Source organism: Trachurus japonicus, chromosome 21 (assembly GCF_045865225.1).
Source record: "Trachurus japonicus isolate A0001 chromosome 21, Traja_1.0".
Classification (NCBI taxonomy): domain Eukaryota; kingdom Metazoa; phylum Chordata; class Actinopteri; order Carangiformes; family Carangidae; genus Trachurus; species Trachurus japonicus.
The window spans coordinates 25,023,057-25,045,874 of NC_140927.1; the positions used below are offsets into that span (position 1 = coordinate 25,023,057).

Consider the following 22,818-nt stretch of genomic DNA (forward strand, 5'->3'; position numbering starts at 1 on the left):
CGGGGTCAACTGCTAACTTGTTGGATTCACATGGACTTAATTATGGTTAATTAAAAGAAGCAGATGAGTTTAGTTTAGTGCACGGAGAGACCACGTCGTCCACACAAGTGAGGGATGATGGTGTGTGTGTGGACTGGACTGGACTGGATGAGGATGAAGACGAAGACACTGAATGACTGTGATGATGATGATGATGTGTTCGTTAACGCGCTGCTGCTTCTGAGATGTTAAATAGGAGGAGTTGAGGAGGATCATGGGCGGAGACTGAAGTTCAACCCAAAACCAGATGGTCCGACCTCGCAGATGGACGACAAAGCAGTAAAAAAAAAAAAAGGTTTGATGATAACCTGATGTTGTGTGATAAAAGTAAAAACCAGAGCTGAAATTATTTGTGGATAAAAAGCCTCGTCGATGACAGAGCCGGGGGATAAACCTGTGCTTTTAAAGTCAGACGTGGGCTGGTGCCTCCTTGTATTTCTGAGCTTAAATCCTCCTATGAGCAAAGACACAGTCTGAGGTCCTCAGGAGTTCACTGCTGCCACTTCAAGGTCTGGATTAAAACTGACTCGGGGCCTTTTTTCATCAGGTCCCTAAACTTTGGAGCAACCTACCAGAGGAGAACCAGACTCCAAGAGTCAGTTCTCTGTTTGTCTTCTTCACTCACGCTGAAGATGCATATTTTTTTTTATACAAAAACAATGTTTTTCTGTTTCATTTATATTTCAGTCTGATTTGTTTTGGTGTTTTGAATTTGACTCGTGAAGCTTTTATAATGAAAAACGTTTGAAAATTAAATTATTAATGAATTATTTTGTTCTCATCCTCTGTGAATATTTCTATAGCAGATATAAAGGGTTTAGTCTGGTGTATACATTTGGTGTTTCATGACTGTGAAGTGAATGTTTTTAGACTCTTGTCCAGACTAAACCTTTGCTCATCATTTTGGCCTCTGGAAACTTTATTGTCTGAACAGCTGCGACATAAAAACCTTTTCCAGTTGGTAAAGTTTTTTCGAAACGTCAGAGCAGGTTTGTGTGTTTTTTTGGCAGCTTCTTGTTTTTATTTTTGTCCCTAATACAGCCCTATTTTAAGCAGCACTACATGATGAATTGTACATAAATCTGAGCTACAGGCAGCCGTGGCCTGAAGGTCGGAGAAGGAAGCGTGTGACCAGAGGATCCCTGCATCAGTAACGAGGAAAAGCGCTGCCTGCCCTCCCACATAAACATCACTGTTTTGCCCTTGAGCTCATCTGCTCCAGTGGAGCTGCTCAGCTTTCAGGTGTGAATGTGTTTAACTGTGAGAATGTGATCGGGGTGTTCCTGTAAAAAAGAGGCTGCCTCTCAGCAAAACCACCCAGAGTTAAAAAATAAAAAAAGGGCCAAACTAAAAGCAGGATAAAACACATGGAAAACATTCACGCGGTGTATTTTAGGAGATCCAGCTCCGTGAAGGTCTCACACAGGTCGTCGCTGCGGAGTTTTACCGAAAAGAACATCGCACTAGAGGAATGCACGGTGTGTATCCGAGAGGAGAGCTGACTCACTCACCAGGTATTTCATTGCAGTCTCTGCGCTGAGTGCTGTTCCCCACACAGGGGGTGTTGCCCTGAGCGCCACACACCCGGCTCCGCATCTGCAAGCCTGAATCATCGCAGGCCGACCACAGCGACCAGGCCATCCAGCCGCCTAGACACAGAGAAAAGAACAATCAATAACAAACCCCAGACAACCACACTTTCAGACTGGCACTGGAAGCCGAAGCGCCCACCCAGGCTGCCACAGCCACCCGCGGCCGCCGCTAACCTTGTGCCGGCCGGCCAAACAGCCCCAAACACACACCGAAAAAAAAAAAAGAGGAAAAAAAAGTGTTTGTGATGTAAACAGGATTGGAAGAGTGAACCCGTGGAGAGTTTGTTTAGTGCATAGCGGAGATGTTTGTCTCCCGAGCCAAGCTTTAGCGCCGTTTCCCCGCAGCAGGCAACCGAGCAGTAAACAAAGGCTCCTACCCAAGAGGAAAAGAGAAAACTCCCAAGTCTCAGCTCTCAGTCTCGCTTTGAACCACGTACTCGCTGCATTCTTTCACCCTGTGTTTAGAAGCACCGGAGTGGAGGAGGGAGCACAGGCTACTGCAGTGAAAGAAAAGGCTGATGGAAAAAAAAGCTGGTTTGTTATTCAGGCTGCTCTCGAGTGTGCAGTTTTTGGCAGAGAGGGCCCCGAGCGGAGCCCACAGGACGGGACGGGATGGGACGGGGGCCTCCTTTACCTTCCCTATCAGTCTGGGGCTCAGCGACAGGCGGCCCGGTCTCCACCACCTGCTCCCTCCTCGCAGCACAACCATCTACTGTAGACACACAGAGCACACAGTCCGCCTCAACACATGTTGCATAACCGAGCATCAGCTACATCCAACTTTAATTGCTTCATTTATTCCCATTTATTTGTGTCAACCAGGCGACCTGTGGAGGCAGGAGGAGCAGGCGTCCAGCCCCGAGGCTCCTCGTTAGTATTCAGTCCAGACCGTTCCTCCTGCTGTCCTCCATTACTGCCGGACACTTTAATCAAATGACCTGCAACAGGGGCATCAAATATCCCTGTGACTGACAGCCGGCTCGCCTCTAATTACACATGCAGCGGCAGCGGGAGGACCCCCGATAGATGACTGATGCCGTGCCTGTCAATAAAGCAACAGACAAGGAGACAGATCGGGGGCTGGAGAGGTTGTTAGCCGACAGTCGATAAGCGCGGGGGCCCGAAGAGACCGCGTCGGTCCACGTCAAAAAGGAAAACATTAACCTGATAAAGGAGGACTGATTAGCATCTGGAACAAAAGGAGGAGAAAAAAAAGACAGAAAGCCGTTTACCTTTCTTTGTAATTAGCAGGACGGCTGACTGTAAGCGTTACTCTGGCCCTGAGTGACAGGCGGCCTGATTCAAAATGAAAAGCAGCTGAGGAAAATGACACTTCAGGAGGGAAAGCACCATTTAATTCAGGCAGAAATCATCTGCACCACATGACATTGCTGTACACACACACACGCGCGTTGAAGGATGTAGGTGAACGCCCCCAGACGACGGATATTTGGCTGGGACCGATTTTTGTTTTTCAGTGAAATGAATAAAGAAACAGATTAAAATGGCACTGTGCTGACAGAACGTTCAAGGTAGTTTTATATTAAACTCTGGACCGAGGTTGAACCTTCATCATGAGTTCTGATACTGGACTTTTTTTTTTTTTACCTCCTTTCTGGATTAGCAGACAGGGCTCATGAATATTTCAAGGTCCTTGTGCGAATAAAATGGGAGCAGAGAGAAAACATGGAGGCCGTTGTTATACAGCTCACATCCCATCATCACATGATGTAAGACTTTGGGCTTCGTCCAAATCCAGGAAACAAATCAACACCATTAAAACATTTAATTCATTTCTAACCCAACTGTTGCTTAAGAAATTTGTGTTGTGTCTTGTTTTGTTTGACATCACTACTTTGTGTGTGTGTCTTGTGTTATTGTAAACATTTGCTATTTCACTTTTTAATCATACGTTAGTCATGCTATTAAAGGATCATCATCTTTACACAAAAAACACATTTCTCAGTTACCTCTGTTGGCGTCTTGATAGAATTGTTTTTTAATTTTCCAGGCATTAAGATCTGCCTCTGATATTTTGCTCTCCATCAGAATGGAGGTAAAAGAAAATTACATTTGTGCAGCTCACAGCTTTGAAAAATCCCATTTAAGAAAATTCAACAGCTAAAAAAAAATGTGTTGCTCTCTCACTGGATGCTCCACATAACCTGCTCTTAAAGTTTACCGAGGAAACAGGTGTCGACTGTGATCTGTGCTTCACCTGGAGCAGGTACAGTATGCTCAAGAGATTCAACAGGAACTAAAAGTTTTTTTCATTTTAGGAAATTTAGAGAGTAAGTGTGAGTCAACTGAGTTTTAATATCATCTTGTTTTGCGCTAATTAACAAGATTTTATATAATTGTCCTATTAATAAATCCCCTTTTTATGTGACGTGACTTGACCTAGAAAGTTGAGACGGTTATTTGCTGGCCTTTAAAACTTCAGATCCATCATGTGAGATTTCCACATGGTTGTGCACATCTTTTGAAACCTTTCCAGCCAGAGAGGAGGTTGCCATGGCGCTCAGAGCTGCAGCAGCACAGTGGGGAAAAAAATAAAATAAAAAAAAACACGGTGGGAGGATGAGTTGTTCTCCCAGCGTGACTCTGTTCATCTTTTCATATATCTATGACCTGCTTTATTCACTGGGAAGAGATGGAGGAAGAAATTTAGCAAATGGGACAACACAGAAATGACACGGTGTGGGAGACGGCGGCCTGTGTGGAGGCGAGATGAAGGTGGCACGACAGGACCAGCTTCTGAGTTTAGGGTGCCAGCGAGCGAGTGAGCGAGCTTACCGTCGCAAGTGTGTGTGTTGCACAGAGCCTCCTCGGTGTGTAGGCCGATGCAGATGTCCCCTCCGCTGGCGGGGGCCGGGCTGTTGCAGGAGCGCGTGCGTTGGTAGTGACCGCCGCCGCAGCCCACCGAGCACTGAGACCAGGACGACCAGCACGACCACGCACCTTTCACTGCAACACACACACACATGAACATCACAGGACACAATAATCACATGCTACTTGGTTAAAACCAGTGGGAAAGTCGGTAACACATTATAATAATAAGTACACACTATTAAGCATTAGTTAAGCATTAATAAATACTCAATTCTTCATTTACAACGCATGAATACTTTTAACTGTGTTTATAAACCACATACTATGATTATTCATGTGTTATAAATGATGAATTCAGTATTTAATGCTTAACTAATGCTTAATAGTGTGTACTTATTATAAAGTGTTCTCAAAGTTTCATAATGTGACAAAAAACATTCAATTCTCAACTTTTAATCCCAGAACAGTTAAGATCAGGAGCTCATTGATCTCTTCTAAATATCCAATATCCAATTCCAAGGACTCGGTCTCAGCCGTGTAAAAACATGTAGTTAATTAACAGACTTCCATCACAACTTGCAACTTCGCCCTTTAAAACTTGTGGGTGACGTCTGTGAGACCTGCTGCTCTTCCTCTGTTAGTTTCTTCTTGCTCGGTGTTATTCGTGGACTCCGGGGGCCGGCGGCGGTTTCACCAGCTGAATGTGCCCCAAGGCTGCCAGTAAAATGTGTTTTTACCCCGAAGGCAGAATATGTATCTATTTCACCACCTGGGCACTGTTGTGTTTTTTTTCAAATATATATTATTTTGACTTTGTTCAAACCTTTATCTGATACAATAGAAACATTCTGTCTGTTCATTCACAAATTTTTTATCTTCTCATGCGTGTTCGACTGAGATTTGATTTCACATTACTGGATATTTCACATATTCTGTCTTGTTATTGCACAGCCGCACATATTTTATATTTCATATGTTATGGACCTCTCTGCTTTCGACTGGTGAAATATCTATAATGAATTTAACCCTCGATCTGGTCATCATCTACTGTGTCTTTTCTCACTGCGTTTATTTAGTCTTTCCATGGGGAGCGTTAATGTTTAATCTGATCTAATCAGAGGAGCGTGACCGACTAATTGACTGGCTGGTTGACTGGCTGATGTCCGTGTGACTGACAGACAGAGAGAGAGGCGGCGTTGCCTGGTAACGTCACAGCGCCGCAGAAAACTCCATTAGCTGAGTGGATTAGTGTGACACAGAAGCAGGAAGCAGACCGCCACCACTTAGCTCTGACTAGCTCTCACAGCCAGCCAGCGCTCTGCTCTGCCCGACTGACTCTCTGACTAACTGGCTGTTTACCTGGCCGACTGGCTGAGTGTCTGACTCACTGAATTACTGAGCGGCTCACTGCTTCCCTGACTGACGGACTGTTTTTATAGCTCTCTTACTATCTGCCCGTCCTCCTGTGTGGCTGCTTTCCTGTGGCCATTATGCTCAGAAACAGCCAAGTCAGAGGAACCGGCCATTTCCAGACATCACGTGTCACCACCTGAGAACATGGAGCTGTGTTTCCACACACTGCTACCTAGACACCAGACTTGTCACAGCGGAGATCTTAGTCAGGGTAGTGGGAGGGTTAGAGGTGAAACTGGACATTGTTGAATGAATTAAAAATCTAGAGACAACTAATTGTCAAAGGCTTCCAACGTTGTTCAGGCTGAACTCGGCTCCTTTTGTCACAGGACAAGAATTATGAATCTGTTATGTGTGTGTTGCTGCATTGTCATTTTCTTGCATACTAATTACATAGAGTTATAATGTTCACACACTGGATCATAGCTAGAACTGTAGCTTGATCTGTGACCTCTGCTTCACTGCTCAAACACCATGAGGTCTTGACTTGGACTTGTCTCTAGTGATGAGAGACTTGACCTGGACGGACCGACTTGTTTCTTCTGGCTCGAGTCTTGACTTGAACCTGCCTTGACCACAGACTTGGACATTCACCACGCTATGAGAAAATAAGGGAACATTACGAGACAGAGTTGTTTTAGAGGTAAATTCATGCAAAAACGCTGATGCACGTTCCCATCGGGGACAGTTTTTCAGCTAGCAGTCTCTGCATTTACCTCTAAAACAACTCTGTATCGTAACGTTCTGTTATTATGTGGTGGATGTGCAGGTCACAACTTGTCCACCAGAGCGTTTTGGAGTTGTTGGATTGCATATTTGATGAATTTGATGAGGGAAACCAAGAAATCCCATGAGCCTCCGTAGCGTAGCTCTGAGCAGCTCACGGCTCTGCTCCGCCGTTCTGAAAATAGCTTGCACTGACAATTAAAGGTAACGAACCTACTGCTATGACTATATATAGGGATTATGGCAATGGGCCAATTTGCCAAAATGTTGAACTATCCCTTTAACTAATGCACACAGACAGATCTGTAGTACAGCGATTTATAAATATGTCATGTTGAATACTGAATTAATTGTTCCTTTAAATATTTTTGTTGCATCATTTGCCATCAATGCCAGGAACAGGGGAGTCAGACCAAAACAGATTTACCTTAAAGGGCTGTTTTTTTTTAGGTCACAATGAAACTCATAATTGAATTCAGGCCACTTGTGACTTACCGACCGGCTCAATTTGCCTTTTTCTCTTACACACACACACACACACTCACAGACCTGTGTCCTCCACACACACACAGTCTGTATTGCTTCAATCCTTTCTAATCTCATCTTCTATTATCTACATCTATCTTTGACCTTCACCTCACCTGTGTGTTTACCTGAGACGGACGCTGTGAGATCAGCTGCACATGTGACACCGATGGCACGAGGCTTCCTGATAGGCTGCCTCTCCCCGAGCGTCGTTATAGGTTATATGTGTCAGTTGCTAAGTGAAGGACTTCATGTACAACCACTGACATTTAAATAGACTTACAACAGGAATCTGATCAGCTTCGTGCCAACCAATTATGAATCATTAATTCACAAGGTGCCGACCGCGACTGTTTCAGGCGACCTCTGTAGAGGAGTTCAGCCCTGGTGCGAGTGCTCGTCTGTCCTGGGTCTGCTTTAATAAGTGCAGCCTGTCTGTGTCGGAGCAGCAGCCTGTGGTCAGCAGAGCTCCAGGTCAGCTGATTATGGTTTGATGAGTAGGTTGAAATGGATAACTTCATTTGTCCAAGGACTCTCCCTGCACTGCTGCTGCTGCTGCTGCTGCTGCTGCTGCTGGTAACCATTAGCTAATGAAGCTAATGATCCGCTCAGCAGTATTTTACCATTGACCTCCCCTCTCTCTATCTCTGTCTCAGAGTGCATCTCTTGTCTTTATGAACCCATAATACACTCCAGACGTCCAGTAACAGACTCGCCGCACTCAAGTTGTATTGGAGAGTGAAAAGGCCCCCCAAAAACAGCATGTTGTGTTTGTATTTTCAAACTCATTTGAGTCTGTCAGCTGTGATGACTCAGGGTTTGTGCAGACTTTGATGCCAGATAAACTCTTTAGGTAAGTTCTCTAAAGCCTGAGATCTAAAATCCTGTATTTGTTAAATCTTAATTTTTTGGTGATTGATATTTATTGTATGCTTGAATATACATATTTAGTGCTGCTCTGTATCAAAGAGATCAACGTCTAAGTCTACTAAAAGTTCCTAATTGCAGTTTGAAGTCAAAGACTGGATGAATCACCTGCTCTCCATTAGACAACAGGTGGGGAAAGGCTCCATCAGAAGCCCTGATGACTGTATTTGTGAAACTTTTGTCTTCTTTAATGGTTGCTTTTTCAAAATCAGACAAACTAAATGTGGAGTCTTTATGGCTCCATATCTAAAACACAGTTCACTGCAGCTGCAGTAAACCAGGTCACGCTGCTTCAAAGCACAGGTCACAATACAAAGTGAAGAGACGAATTGGGGAAAAGATGAATATATGTTGATAGTATGATTGCATTGTAAGTAATTAAAAAGAAATAATTTGTAACTACAATATTTGCATGAGCTTTAAAGTCACATTTCACCTGTTTTTCATAAAATCTAATTGAAAAACAGTATTTTCTTCTTCCTTTGCAGTAACTACTCATGTGGTGTTTGTTGTTGTGTCTTCACTCACCAGGACATGCCTGGACGTTACAGTCCTGGTACTCCACAGGTGAACCCCGACATGCAACCGGAGCGCTCTTCCCCTCCGGTCCGGAGCAGCTTCGCCGCCGGGTGCGGTAGCCTTTGGCGCAACTCTGAGAGCAGCTGGACCAGCTCTCCCATGACGACCAGCCGGCCCCCGCCACTCTCACCACCGGTGTCTTCAGCAGCTCCTCCACAAGGGCTGCAGAGAGAAGAAAGCAGGTTAAAAAAAGGAATATATATGTATATATTCAATGTGTGCAGCACCGGTCGACTGAGGGAAAAGAATTTAAAGAGAAATATGAAGCATGCAGATTCTTTGAGTCTGAGAATGTGACTTTGCCAGCAGGAAAATTTTCTGTGTGTGTGTCCTTGTCTCAAACTCTGTCTCTCATGTTGGTGTTTCATCAGTTTGTCAGAGTCGGTGCAGCTCCCCCCTCCCTCCCAGGAGGACAACAGGAGGGGGGACAGGTAATCGATTCAGGAGAGAGGGGGGGGGGGGGGGCTTGAAGAAGCCACCAGCAGAGAGCAGTGGATTATGACCCTGTGTAGCTGTCTCAGTGTTAATGTGTGTGTGTTGGACTGTGACAGCGTTTAGCGAGGCTAACAGGTCTACAGGACGCTCCTTTCAGCGTGTCACGCTCCGACTGGGAGCTGCTGCCTCCACTGTCTTCAAACAGCACTGGCTATTGGTGCATGTGTGTGTGTGTGTGTGTCTCTCTGAGTGACAACAAATATTGAAAATTCCCCACACATGCCCTTAAAAAAAAACACATCCCCTTTCCTGTCTCTGCACATTTTCTTTTGTATCGACTCCCACTTACAACTGTGTTAATTATAGTTAAAGGGAAAAACCTACAGAGGATTCATATTATTATTATTATTCATTCATTTCTATACAAATTAAGTCAAGCAGCTGTGTCCCTAAGGTGGATACTGGAGCATTAAAGTTGAACTGACTGTGTCATCAAGTGACTCTTCTAGTTTAAAGTGTGGTTTATTTATAGTGCAGCATCACCCTGAGGAGTCAGTGCACAGATTACAGCATGAATAAAAACATCAGAGTCACACCACAGACACGCACATAATTCATAGAATATAAATTAAATTAATGGTGATAACAGGCAACTTAAATACAGTTAAAGAGGATCTATATTTGATCATGTCAGAGACCGGCTTCTCTTCTAGACAAAGTTGATTCAGTTGCGTCTTTTTTTTTTCATTTTAAATTAATTTATGATTTATTTTTGACAGAAAATGCCACTAAAATGTCACAGTCTCTGCATGCAGCTGCAAAAACTGTACAAAAAACCCATCTGTACTTTGTCATGTCTGTCATCTTCAGACATACACAACACAATGTGCGTCACAGGTAGAAAACAGGCGAGATGCTGCATCATCGCTGGTGATCAACTCACTGTCCGTCTCGCAGGCTGCTGTGCCGTCGTTGGGACAGAAACGCGTCTCCACCTTCCTGCGTCCGATCTGCAGCTCGTGGGGATCAGACAGATGCGCCCGGCACATGTAGCGCATCCTCTGCTCCTGACGAGCTCCGCCCTGAGTCACGTTGACGGGCATCCAGGGCGTCCACGGCGTGTTCCTCTTCACCTCCGGACACGCCTCCAGGTTACACGCTTTGTATTCCTGCAGAAAAAAAAAGAAAGAAAAGGGGGGGCATTGAGTGAGTGGGTTATTAACATCCACAGGGTTCATCCTCTGCCAATCTGTCTGCGACACGTTCAATCTTATCAGTTTTATCCCCCAGCTCTCTGACTCTTGCTAATATGGCAGACAAAGCTATCTCCTGCCCAGTGTCTGTTTGCACTGTCTGCACGTTGAAACTGAAATATTGACAATGAAATTGAAATGAAAACTGAGTTGCAGGTGGTCCTCAGAGACTGTCAATCAGGTGACGATGAATATTATGCATTTTCCACATTTAAAAAAAGTAAAATGTGACATTTTGTTTTGACATTCAGGATTTCATTGACATTTAGCAGAGATTTTCTGTAAACAACAGTCTAAATGTGGACGTACTGTCACTGTACTGTACTTACTCCAGCTGAGCCATTCAAGGTCAGAGGGAGAAAATTGAAAATGTGTCAGTATTTATCTCTGTCATCATCACCCACTCACCTCTACAATGATTTTGGCCTCACTCCATTAAAGTGCCATTGTTCAGCCTCTAACACAAGGAATTTAATATTTTTTCTACAACAGCAGCTTCAACAGATTTTACTGTATTTTGTCCTTTTACAAATGTCAGTTTTTGAAAAGGAAACAAATGCGTTTGATCGTCAACCTCAGCAGATCATGCTTTATCTGTTTGTAATATTGATGTTGCATGATTTGCGCGTATGTATTGTCCTACCAGTGCACATCCTGGGCAGCTGTTGCCGTTCTCACACGTGCGGACCCTGGAGTGGACGCCGCCGCCGCACTCGGTGCTACACTTGGTCCAGGATCCCCACGGCGACCAGAAGATGGGCTGAGGACAGGGCTTTCCTTCATTACAGAACCTGTTGCAGAGGTAGGAGAGCAGCAGCTGATGAAAAGACGTCTGACTGAGTCGAAATGATAAATAAAACCTTATCAGTCCTGTGTGTGAATCATTTGTGCAACAGTTTTTGGAAGACGCCTGATATCCTGCTGATGGTGGTGGTGACAGCTGAGAAAACACTTAAAAAGGCTCATTTTGGCTCCGTTGTGTTGTTAATATTAAACCTGTTGGATGAGAGACTCACTATGACAAGCCACAAAAAGACATAAACACAACACAGTTCTTGTATCTGCTGAGTAAAGACAGGATGAATCTAATCTCCACTGCATCATATCATAAAACTCATAACAAGACGTTGGCTTTCATCAGTTCCCCCTGATGTTTGCCTGCTTTATTTCCACAGGTGCTCTCAGCAGGAGATGATATAACAATAACAATAAGATGATGATGTCATTGTTTGCACTTTTATTGTTTCGTCCGTCCTCTCTCACCTTTCGTCTCTGCTCGGCCCCACGCACACGCGGCCGCCGTGTCGGGGCGAGGGGTTGTTGCAGGAACGCTGCCGCAGCTCGAAGCCCGTGCCACAGGTTGTGCTGCACTGTCCCCATGACGACCAGGGCGTCCAGCCTCCGTTCCTTTGGCAACAGACATATGGAAAAATATAAATGACCTATTTTGCAATGGCTCAAAGAAAAGAAAACCCAGCCAGATTATTCAACCAGTGCTTTTAGTGTTCCTCTTCATCAGGCTGTTTTCTAACTGAAAAAAAGTGCATTTTAGTTTTGTCTAATTATTGGTCTGATTCCGAGCTTCTGGAAACAGAAATGCAAACACACACCGTGAGCACATTTGACTGGGAAACATTCATTCAATTTGCTTAAGTGCTTTGTTCCTGGGTAGCACTCCTCATGATTTAATTGCCACTTTCTGCAAAAGCACAATTCAATTTCGACACCAAGGATTAAATCTGGCGCAGCGATCCGGTGGGATGAAAGTGCCTAATCTTTTCCTCTCTGCTCTGCTCTCTTTAACACTGATTGGCCAATTCCCCTGCACACAAAGGTGGTGAGAGGTGTCACAAAGAGGATGTCACCTAAGTTTTCCAACAAGATTCACCGTCATGATCTGTCTCTATGTTTGATCAGAGCCACAGGTGGGATGCGTCAAAATCAGTCAGGACAGAGCTGCTACACCAGCAGAGATTAAAGGTCACATGTTGTAGAAGGTAAGATTCTCGTGTCCTCTTTGATTATAGATCAGGTCCTGGTTCTGGATTAACACTGACAAGGTGTCAAAGCCTCAGTCCACAGAGAAATACATGCATACGGCCTGTATTCACAAACTGAATCTTAAAATGAGCTGTAAGAACTTCTGTGACTTTGTGATGTCACAAAAAAGCAGCCGCCACAAGCCCCGCCCACCTGGACCCACACATCCAACTTTGCAGAATTTGGTTTCACCTGGTTTTACCTGAAATGTGCTGTTTTCAAACACTAGGAAAACAACCAGCCAATCAGAAGACAGCTTTTGAGCCTCCTCTCTTCTGATTGGCTGGCTGACACTGACCAGTTGTTACTAGAGCTCCAGAGAGAAGCTGAGAGAGGAGATATAAAGCTGCACTGAGATGGCCTTTGGTTCTTAAAACTGCAAATACAGTATATCTTCTTATGAATCAATATTTCAAATAACACATTAGAAAAGTGTAAACTCAGCCAAAATACATTACAGCATCACACCATCTTCACCAGACCAGATCTTATTATTCATCAGTACATTAACTGTCATATATTATATCTGAGCTGATGCTGCAGATCCAACATCAGTTTGGTTTTTTTGGCACAGGCTGTTTGCACATCTGTAAAAGTACCTTTCAAACATGGAGAGGCGCTCTACATAAGGCAAAAAGGACTCCATTAGAGAAACAGCTAAATCACAATAAGGAGGAAAGTAGCATCAAATGAAGTGGAATGAAATGAAATTAAATACAAATCGCCAAAAACCAACAGAGCAGGAATAGGAGTCTGAGTACATTTGCGCTGCAGTTATCAGATGCCAAAATTTAATAAAGGAAAAGTGCAGAGAGGAGAAATTAATAAATTTGCATAGTAGCTAAAAGCAGCTTCACTGTGTTTTGGTTTCGCACTCAGGACAGTACAGACCGACTGTGTCCTTAAGATCTGAAGGACCTACAGGGTTTTATATCCTGAATCAGAATTGGATTTTACCCAGAGGCTGCTGAGTAATTTAAAAACTAGCAACAGCACTTTAAAGTCTGTTCTCTCACTAACTAGGAGCCGGTGTGAAAGTCTAAAGTTATAAAAAGTCAGGACACGAGGCGGTGGCAGCCAATTCACCCTGTCAGCGATGAAGGCATGAGTGACTTCTTCTTCTCCTCCTTATTCTAATTCCTGTCTGGACATAATCCTTTTAGTTCTCTATTTCTGTTTTACATGATAAAAGACAGATTTAGATGCTGTCGTGATGTGAGATCTGAGTCAATTACAAGAACCAGAGATGTCTGACTTTCTTTTCTCTCTTACTTCTGTCGAGGAATAGAAATGAGTTTTTCCTCCTTGTTAACAAAAAGAGTGATTTCTTATTCTTTTTGAAAAAAACATCTCCAGTAAAACAAAAACTGATACTGTCTGTCATACTGTGGTCTTTACCGACTCCTTTAGTTAATAATAACCTGTATAAATAGAATACGTGTTAATATATATAGTCTCAAATATGCATAATAATGAAAGGTTAAGATGACATTCATGATTATAAAGTGATATAAAACTCAACGTTCTTCCCTACCTGGAGCAGTTGGCCACTTCGATGGTTGGACCCTCACAGTTTCTGCCTCCACATCGAGGGTTGGGGCTGTCGCACGACCTGGAGCGACACAAACAGGAGCTCACGCCGTCCACACCGTCGTCATTGTTGCAGGGTTGCCATGGTGCCCAGGGTCCGAAGCCCCCATTGGTGGTCTGGTTCCGCAACTGGAAATCAGACATCGGTTGTATATTGGTAAAAAACACAATACGACACAATCTCCCAAAGGGTTTGATGAGGATGATATACTGCAGTATAATGGGAAACTATAAACAATGTGATACAGTTGCTGGAGTATATACTGTTGTCTGTGTTGTGTTGTGTATGTAATGTATGTAAGGGCCGACACTCTCTCAGCATTTGACCAGACTTTTATTGCCTGCGTTACAATATGGAAACCCACTGGTCAGTCACAGCAGTCTCTCTCAGCACAGCATGGGGCTCAATCCTCACGTACTGGCGCTGTGATAACGTCACAGAGAGGCCATGCCAGTGAACGTCTGCGATACAGTATAACGCTAAATATGATTGGCTGTCACTGTGGCAAGTGGAAGCAACAGCCAAACTCTGCTATATTATGGTCTATTTTTAGAGAAACTCTCATAGTATAAAGAAAACACAGTGTTATACTGTATGTATAAACAATTTGATGCATTCAGACTCTTGAATTTCTATAACCTCATAAAATGCTGCAATATTTTAGTGTATTGATATTTTCATACACCCGTGGTCGGTGTGTGTGGTGTATATTGTATTAGCAGCTTCAGAGTGCAGGGCTTTTCCTTCACACAGGGACAGAGAGAGTTTTACACAGGAATAAATTTACTGCAATTCACTTCACTTCAGTCAAATTCAGTCCAGTTGATCTAATTCATCTAATCTAATTCATCTCTGCTCAGTTCAATCCACTTTCTTTTCTCTTTCTGTCTCTTTACTGCTTCTACATCCAGCTCTGTCTTGTGCAACACACCGACTGACTGATAGGTGATTAGTCATGGATGAAACCCGGCCGCTATGACACGTGAAAGATGACACCAGGACGACTCCCCCATGAGGTCAGATGATGATGTCGCAGTGACGTCAGTCGCCATGGCGGCTCTTACCGGACAAACGGTGATGTTCTGCTTCCACTGGCTCATGTTGGAGCTGTCCTCCAGCGTGGTGCATCTGCGCTGCCTGAAGTCCCAGCCACAGTAGGGGTCCCTCGCCTCCAAGCACAGCCTGCAGCAGGGGAGCAGAGAGGGGGGAGGAAGAGTTCATTGTTACGGCAAAGAGTTTAATAGTGACATAAAGATAAAGTGCACATTAATAAACATTACTGTAAATGCAACAAGAAGTATTTTACATCTGTATTCCCTGGACAGATGTAACATTAACAGCCTGAAATAGGAACCAGACTTTAATGAAACGAAACAAAGTAAATATTTTTAAAGAGCAGCTTTACACCCATGAAAAAATATAGATCAGATCAGAAAATACAGTGAATTCAAATGCAGAGCACAACGGAGCTGGGTTTGTTTATACAGATACTCTGACTTTGAGAGAGAGCAGAGTTTTTTTTCTTTCTTCTTTTTGCACTTGCAGAGAGTTTATTTCTGATTTTACATGTGTTGGGCTGAACGTGATGTTGCCTTGATGTTGACTTCAAGGACTTTGGCGAACAAATCAACATCATAGATTAAAAAAGAAAAAGAAAAGATGTAGACACCAAATTCACAAAGTTTTCAGCACAGAAGCTTAAAAAACTTCTTTTGCAGTGAACAAAGTAAACTTGGACCTTAAAATTAGGCACTAAAACTAAAACAGTGAAATTATATAAGAGAAGCATTTCACTGAATAAAGGTGTTGTGTTTGAAGACTCTTGCTGAAACAACACTATAGATGCCTCATCACGCAAACAGAGATTAAATATTTGTGAGCTCCAGCAGTAAAACAGAAGCATAATGACAGCTAATTAAATCTAAAGCTGTTAATGATGAGGCTGAGCCAGCAGAGCTGATCTTGATGCCGTAGGAATGCAGGATAAAAGGCGTCTGAATAACTCTCAAAGACTCCCCTTCACTTTCTGCCTCCCGTCCTTCCTCTCCTTCATATCCCCCTCTTTTGTCCCTCTTTCCTCCCTCTCTCTCCCTCTCCACTCCCTTCCTCACGCCTCCCTCCGCTCTCTCTCCATTCAGCTGAAAGGAGAGATTCTTGTTGTTGCTGTATTTTTTTTTTTCTTCTTTTGCTGGCACAGATGCACTTTGTGGTTTATTTGAAGAGCCCTGCAGTGTTTTAGCCTGGAGGTTTGAAGAATCTCTAAGTGTTGATACAGCTCTCTGTGCCAGGTCTGGGGGCCGCTCCGTGGTGAACTCGAGGTCGGCTCCGATCCAGCAGACCTAACTGCTGAGCCAGCACATCGGAGGTGACCCCACAGAGAGTGGGCGAGCGAGCACAGAGGGCGAATAGAAAGAAGGAGAGAGAGAGAGAGGCTGTGGTCTTTGGTGATCCGCGGCACAGCCAGGAGAGGACGACTTCCTCCAGTCCGACTCCTGGTGACGTACTGTATTCACCACTAACCTTCTTGTGTGTCATTTTAATTAAGTGACGCTATTACAGCGACGCTATAGGTGCAATCTCCAATACAGATGAAACAATAATCATAATGAGGTTGCCCACAAATTCACAGTTCAGTGAACCTAATGGCCCATTTGAGAGGACGGCACGGGGAGGAGGAGGAGGAGGAGGAGGAGGAGGAGGAGGAGGAGGAGCGTGTTGCCATTTTGGCTCAAGGTCGCCCATGTTGTATCTGTGATAGCTTTGATGTGCGGCTTTGCATCGTCATCATGGCTGGAGAATTCTCATTTGGCTTTCTGATTGCAAACACACTCACCTCCAACACACACACACACACACACACCATTACAGAGATCAGCTAAGCGGAACAATTAATAAGTGTGTCTTCCAAGGATGGAATAAATAATGTTATATGAAAGGGAGAGATGGGAGAGATTTGAAGCCTAATTAGCTGTGGATATAGTGTGCCGCGAGCCGGTGGGGGAGCGGGGGGGCGGGGGGCTTCTGACCTGAGGGGAAAGATACATTTAGTCTTGGATTCACCCTGTTTGCATTAAGTCGGAGGAAGAGTCTGAAAAAGGGATGACTGCAGCTGAACCGAGCCGCCGCCGCTGCTCTGAGCTCTTAAGACCAGAAAAAATGTTATCAGCCTGAAAGAAATGCTGACAAATTGATAACAGCGCAGATGCGGATGAGGGGGGTGGGGGGGTCAGTGGCTAGAGGAAAACTATATTCACACAGCTGCAGGCAGATGTGTGCGGTGTGCTGACAAGAATGCACACACACATACACACATTCATGTAAGCTATTCCAAATCCACACACGTACTGTACATGCTCCAAAAGTTGCATGTTTTTCTTGGTTTGGGAAAGTCCCATTAGTTCCAGTTATGGGAACTCATTTTACTGCAACAGTACAGTACAGTACAGTATTGTTCCTGTTACAACATGACAGTAGACCAGGTGCATCATGGTCCATGGTGGTTTGGTTGGAGCTCAGTAATGCTCCCTGCCTGCAGACTGGTAACAGTAGATTAAGTCCCTATGGTGTTAGAAACGAGCCGTTTAATTAAATTCAAGTGTAAGGTCCATATGTTTGGCCATGTTTTGCAATTTTAATGGAAGTAGCAGCAGGAAACTTGTAATTAGATTTAAACAAACTGCATCGTTTTCCTCCGTTAATTTCTTCAAAAGATGTATGTTGCACGCTGAGCTTGTATAATGCGGAGTCAGGACACGGCACAGATTTGCAGTCTCCGTGTTTTGTCCAATCATTTCCTTCACCAGGGGCCTTTTAATAAAGCAGAATTTAGTATAACAGTGAAAAATAAAAGGGGTAGGGAGGGTGGGGAGGGGATGGGGGCGTAGTGAGGCGTTCATCTCTCGCTCTGACCTTTCTGCAGCTGCTTTAAACAACCGCCAAATATTCTGGATACCCTCCCATCCTCCTGACCGCTCAGTTTTTAAAAACAGGACCCCTGTAAAAGTCAATTAGAAGCAGTGAGTGTGGAGCGGTGGGGGCCGTGTGATGGGAATAGAAAGGCTAATTTCTCTAACAGGCAGTGCACTGGGATGTCAGCCGGGACAGTCTGGCTGAGTCTGCAGATACACTGGAATCTGAGGCATCTCTGCTGGATGAGACTGTGTGTGTGTGTGTGTGTTTTCTGGATGCTTGTGTACACTGGAAAGGCGTGTCTGTCTTTGCACCCTGCGTTGTTGTGCATGGAGCATCTCTTTGACGAGTCTGCAGGGCGCCAGCTGATATTTAATTCAGCAGCGTGCGCGCCCAGTGGCACACTATATCAAAACAGAGAAGCCATGGAAACATGTCCTGTTAAATGTTAAACAGACTGAGCGGCGAAACCCACCAGCCCATATAACAATATGTCTGGACGACGGCGACTGGCATCGGAAGATAAATCTGCCCCGACTCTCTCGGCGGGGGTGTAATTGACGTTTTAAATCGTTTGCGAATGCTGTAAAAACCAGTGTCTCCTTTTATTAGGGGCCCTTTTAACAACTAGACATAAAAACAATAGTTTGCCTCGTCTGCAATGGCAGGCCGTCAGTGTGTAATTGCAAATATGATCACCAGAACTGATAAATTATGGATCGGAATCATTATTAGCTGTAGCGCTGACACTCAGGGAATACGTTAGTCAAGGCTGTCTGGAGGCTCTGACTCAGTTAAACATACGTCTGCATACGCCTCCTGCCTCCCTCCATCTCTCCACACAAGGACAGGCCTTTTTTTAATATTTTTTTTTTTCATTTTTTTATTCCCAGACGCTCTCAGGAGACCGCCGCTGACAGGCCTCATCCTCTCGCCAGGGGAGAGCGCCTGTCTTTCCCCCACAGAGCCGAGCGGAGCCGGGGCCATTTAGGAAGTCTGCTCATGATGAATCAGAAACGCACAGGACTCCTGCTAGCATCCGGCGCTAATACATCCAATTAGGCCCAGTCGGAGCCAGGCTGAAGACTGATGGTTGCCGGGTCCAAAATAAAAAGTGAGATGGCTGTCTGCCCAAAAACGCCGGCTGTCCTCCATGTACAATTTCAGCCCCTGGTGGATAAAAAGGAGCTGCATCATCACAGAGAAACAATGGGGAGGCAGAGGAAGTCTACGAGACGCAGAGAGAGAGAGAAAGAGGACGAAAAAATATAAATATACCAGGAGGCAAGGTGAGAGATGGCAGAGAGAGGAAAAAGATAAAAAGAAAGAGAGAGAGAGCAGAGATGTGTGGATAACACAAAACAAGACAACAAGAAGTTGAGTATTGGATGTGAATCCTATAAATCCATCCATCCATTATCTATACTGGCTCATCCCTTTCCTGTCTTGTCCTGTCCTGGGGGGTGGGGGGTGGAGAGCGAGGTGGGCAGGCAGGACGCCACTCCATCACTCACAGAGCTGACGTCTATAGACTGAACACTGAGCTACAGGTGAGTCAGAGATCCACAGGTTGACACAAGACGTCCAGACGGTCTGAGTCCTGTGTCAAACTGCACCGCCTCATCCTTCAACAACACTTCAGGTCACTCAAAAGACACTCACACACAAATACACAAGATGAGCAATCTATTTATTCCAAAGTGAACATCCTTTTATACCTGTGTATGTAATAAATATTGATCATCCTGGCTGCTACTGCATATTGGTTACTACCTACTGTTTACTTTATTGTCTTAACTGTGGTTTACATGTGTGTGAATTCTTCTTCAGTGACATTAAAGGCCCTCAATTTCAATTTCAACATTTGTACACAGCGACACCACGGCGGCAGCAGCAGCAGCAGCAGCAGCAGCAGCAGCAGCAGCAGCAGCAGCGGCGGCGGCGGTGGCTGCGGCGGCGGCAGCGGCAGCAGCAGCAGTTTAACGTCGGCAGCCTGATCTCAACCTGAAGGTGAGACATTCAGCAGAAGATGTGAATGTTTGACTGAGTGTATCTGACACTCAGACAGCAGGTGGACAGGTGTCGTCTTACTGACTTTGCAGACTTTATATTTAACCAACTCTCTGCCCCACACACACACACCACAGTATCTGAGTCAGAACTACTACAACTATCAATTTTGATTATTAACGTGATATAGATGCTTTTTTTTTACTCCAGCAGCTAAAAAACTGACGTGATGCAATCATTGGGATTATTTCTCTGGATGAGACTCACTGCTCCTCTGGTCTGGTTGAATTTTATCGCATGAGCACAAGATACAAACTTTTAAAAAACCCTGAATCCTCCGGGACTGTTGGGAAGCTCCACGGAGATATTTTAACAGAGTGGTAGTACAACTTTGTCTTAAAAACTACACATCATCCAGACACCTGGCAAATGTTTCAACAAATCAATATCGGCTAAAAAAAATTGAACGTAACCTGGATGTTTCATACAGAAAGGATTACTGGGTTCAATAAGACACTCATTATCCCCTGAGCTCAGATAATCCAGGTCCTCTGCTGGATCCAAAGTGTAACCGGCTACCAAAGCCACTCACTTGTTTTTTTTTTTCTTATTTCCTTTTGATTTTTACACTTTTCTCCGCGGAAAAAGGGAGCAGAGCCGTTTGACTTTGTCAGCATCAGGGAATTTGAAAGGTGCTGAGCTGGAGGTTAAGACATAGTGCCGGTCCAAATCAAGGCTGAGCGAAAGAGAAGGGCGAGTTAGCAATATAGACAGAAATGGCGTGAGAGAGAGAGAGAGAGAGAGAATGAGACAGAGAGCAAAATGATTACACTGAGCCGCAGCCAGAACAAAGCCTGTAATAAAAGTAACAGCATTCTGGAGCAGTAATAAATACATCCGCTGTGTGAACACCATCTCTCTCTTTCTCCCTCAGTCCTTGGCTGCTGGAGTGTTCCTCTGATTGGTCATACAGGCTTAACAGCAGTGAGCTCCAGAGGCCTGCTGACAGGCTGGCAGCCACAGCCCACATTAAATTGGGTTTGCAGGGGACAGGGCCTGTGAGTGAGCACCCCACAGACACACACTGAGACAAACAGGGATGTTCACAACACTGCATTGGGGGGGTGGGGTGGGTGGGGGGTCCTCCTGCAGGGACATAAGAGAAAAGCTGCACTGCAACGTGTCACATGCGCTGGTTTTAACAAGAGGAGCTGGTGGTCAGTGGTTTTCCTCCATGGCCACTTAGTGGTTTTCCCGATGTTTTAGGCTCCGGCTGCAGGCGGAGCGAGCAGCCTCGGCCTCGTGACGGCTGCCAGGTCACTGTTAATCACATGCAACTGTACACACACACACACACACACACATATACAGATGCTGCAAACAGAGCCAAAGCCCCTGAAGCAGCAATGTAACTATCACCGACAGGACAATCGCACCTCGTGTAATAAAATGTAATGTGTTTGTAAGCAGATGTTTGAGCGGCGCGAGGTTTCGCTGCAGGAGCAGAGCCGCTACAAAAAGCCTGATTTGTTCCAATTCATTCTATTCAACATTATCCTCATCATTTATTCAGCGTTTCCGCCTTTGCCTGCTTCCAGTGGTTATTTATATTTCCATATTCCTTCTTCTCCTGCTCTTTCTTCTCATGTGCGCTTTATTTATTTATTTTTTTGTCCTCAGTTGCAAAAAAACAGTCCATGTAACAACTCTTTTCTCCGTTTGACACCTTCAGTTTTGATGAATGAAAACCAGTCCACATCTGAAAGGCAGTGCCTTTTACTTCCAGAGTTAGATTTGTGCTGCTGCTCAGAGTGAAACCTGTAGTTTCATCCTGTATTTGGCAGCGAGGACTACATCTCTTTCTTCAGTGAAAGGGAGAAGCAAAAAAAAAGGAAAAGAAGGCCCTGATGGATGCAACGTCGCTGCTAAGCTAGCACGCTGCTGCAGCCAAAATAAATCACTTCAATATCAGAGTAAGATAGAGAGATAGGGTCTGGATGGAGGACAGAGTGGTGCTGTTAGCCAGAGGTGCCAATTGGCCCGGTCAAACATAATTACCATAAATAGAGGGCAAACACACACACACACACACACTGGCATGTGCACACACACACACAAAGACACGCACTGGTGCACAAGCTGCAGCGGCATTTGTCTGCGAGCTATCACTAAAAGGCTACAAATCACTGGCTGTTGAAAAGGTTTAGCAGTGAAACAGCTGAAGTAAATGATGATGTAAATGTTATTCTACCCTCAGGGTGGCGGAGCGCGCCACAGTCGCCAATATGGATCAATAACAAAAGGAAAACTAAATGTTAAAAGCACTTAAGTGTAATTGACTTCTCAGGCGGAGACGACTGTACAGGCGTCCACGGCAACAGATTTCTTTGTAAATCGGTGTTCGAATCTTTCAACAGTTGCAGACGTTCATACATGAAGCGTTTGTGTACAACAACCACTGCACAGTCCATCCATTATCCCATTACCAGCTGGCTGTTTTACAACACAGCCTCTAAGTTATGACTTGTCCATAAATCACGTCCCACCTTCCCCTCTGTTGCCGTGACGCCCACCACAGCTCTGAATCTACTGCCACTCATCACCGTGCATGTGTGTGTATGTGTGTAAAGCTGCACCTGAGCACATTCAGCCTCTTATCAGTGTGTGAACGGTTGCGTTATGTGGCCGTAACCTGAATGTGACGACCACACACAACGAAGAGAGAGACAGATGAAGAGAGAAAGGCTCTTTCAGGCAGCGGCACAATGCCTTGGGAGGAGGGAAGTGTGTTGAGACAGCAGGTGGGTCTGAGCGGTGGACACCCAGAGAGACAGAGACAGAGAAAGAGAGAGAGAGAGAGGACAAAAGAAAAAGAAAGAAAAAACAGAGTTTGGTGGGAACTATGGTGCAGAAAGAAGCAGCAACTCTCTGAAACTGCTGTAGT

At 44.7% G+C, this 22,818-nt stretch overlaps 1 protein-coding gene across 5 annotated transcripts in view; it reads right to left on the reverse strand.

The window, feature by feature from the left end:
• sema5ba (sema domain, seven thrombospondin repeats (type 1 and type 1-like), transmembrane domain (TM) and short cytoplasmic domain, (semaphorin) 5Ba) overlaps nt 1-22,818 on the reverse strand; it is a 184,824-nt gene that overhangs the window by 10,885 nt on the left and 151,121 nt on the right. For 2 of the 5 annotated variants that reach the window (XM_085764223.1, XM_085764221.1), the window contains 9 exons: nt 15,020-15,137; nt 13,899-14,083; nt 11,588-11,731; nt 10,968-11,115; nt 10,015-10,240; nt 8,586-8,798; nt 4,428-4,598; nt 2,266-2,340; nt 1,551-1,688 (listed from right to left, as the gene is read on the reverse strand). In XM_085764223.1, the coding sequence (XP_085620349.1) occupies nt 1,551-1,688; nt 2,266-2,340; nt 4,428-4,598; nt 8,586-8,798; nt 10,015-10,240; nt 10,968-11,115; nt 11,588-11,731; nt 13,899-14,083; nt 15,020-15,137 (1,418 nt within the window). Of the gene's footprint in view, nt 1-1,550; nt 1,689-2,265; nt 2,344-2,458; nt 2,570-4,427; nt 4,599-8,585; nt 8,799-10,014; nt 10,241-10,967; nt 11,116-11,587; nt 11,732-13,898; nt 14,084-15,019; nt 15,138-22,818 lie in introns of all 5 variants that reach the window. The other 3 variants (XM_085764225.1, XM_085764224.1, XM_085764226.1) reach the window with 2 other exon arrangements.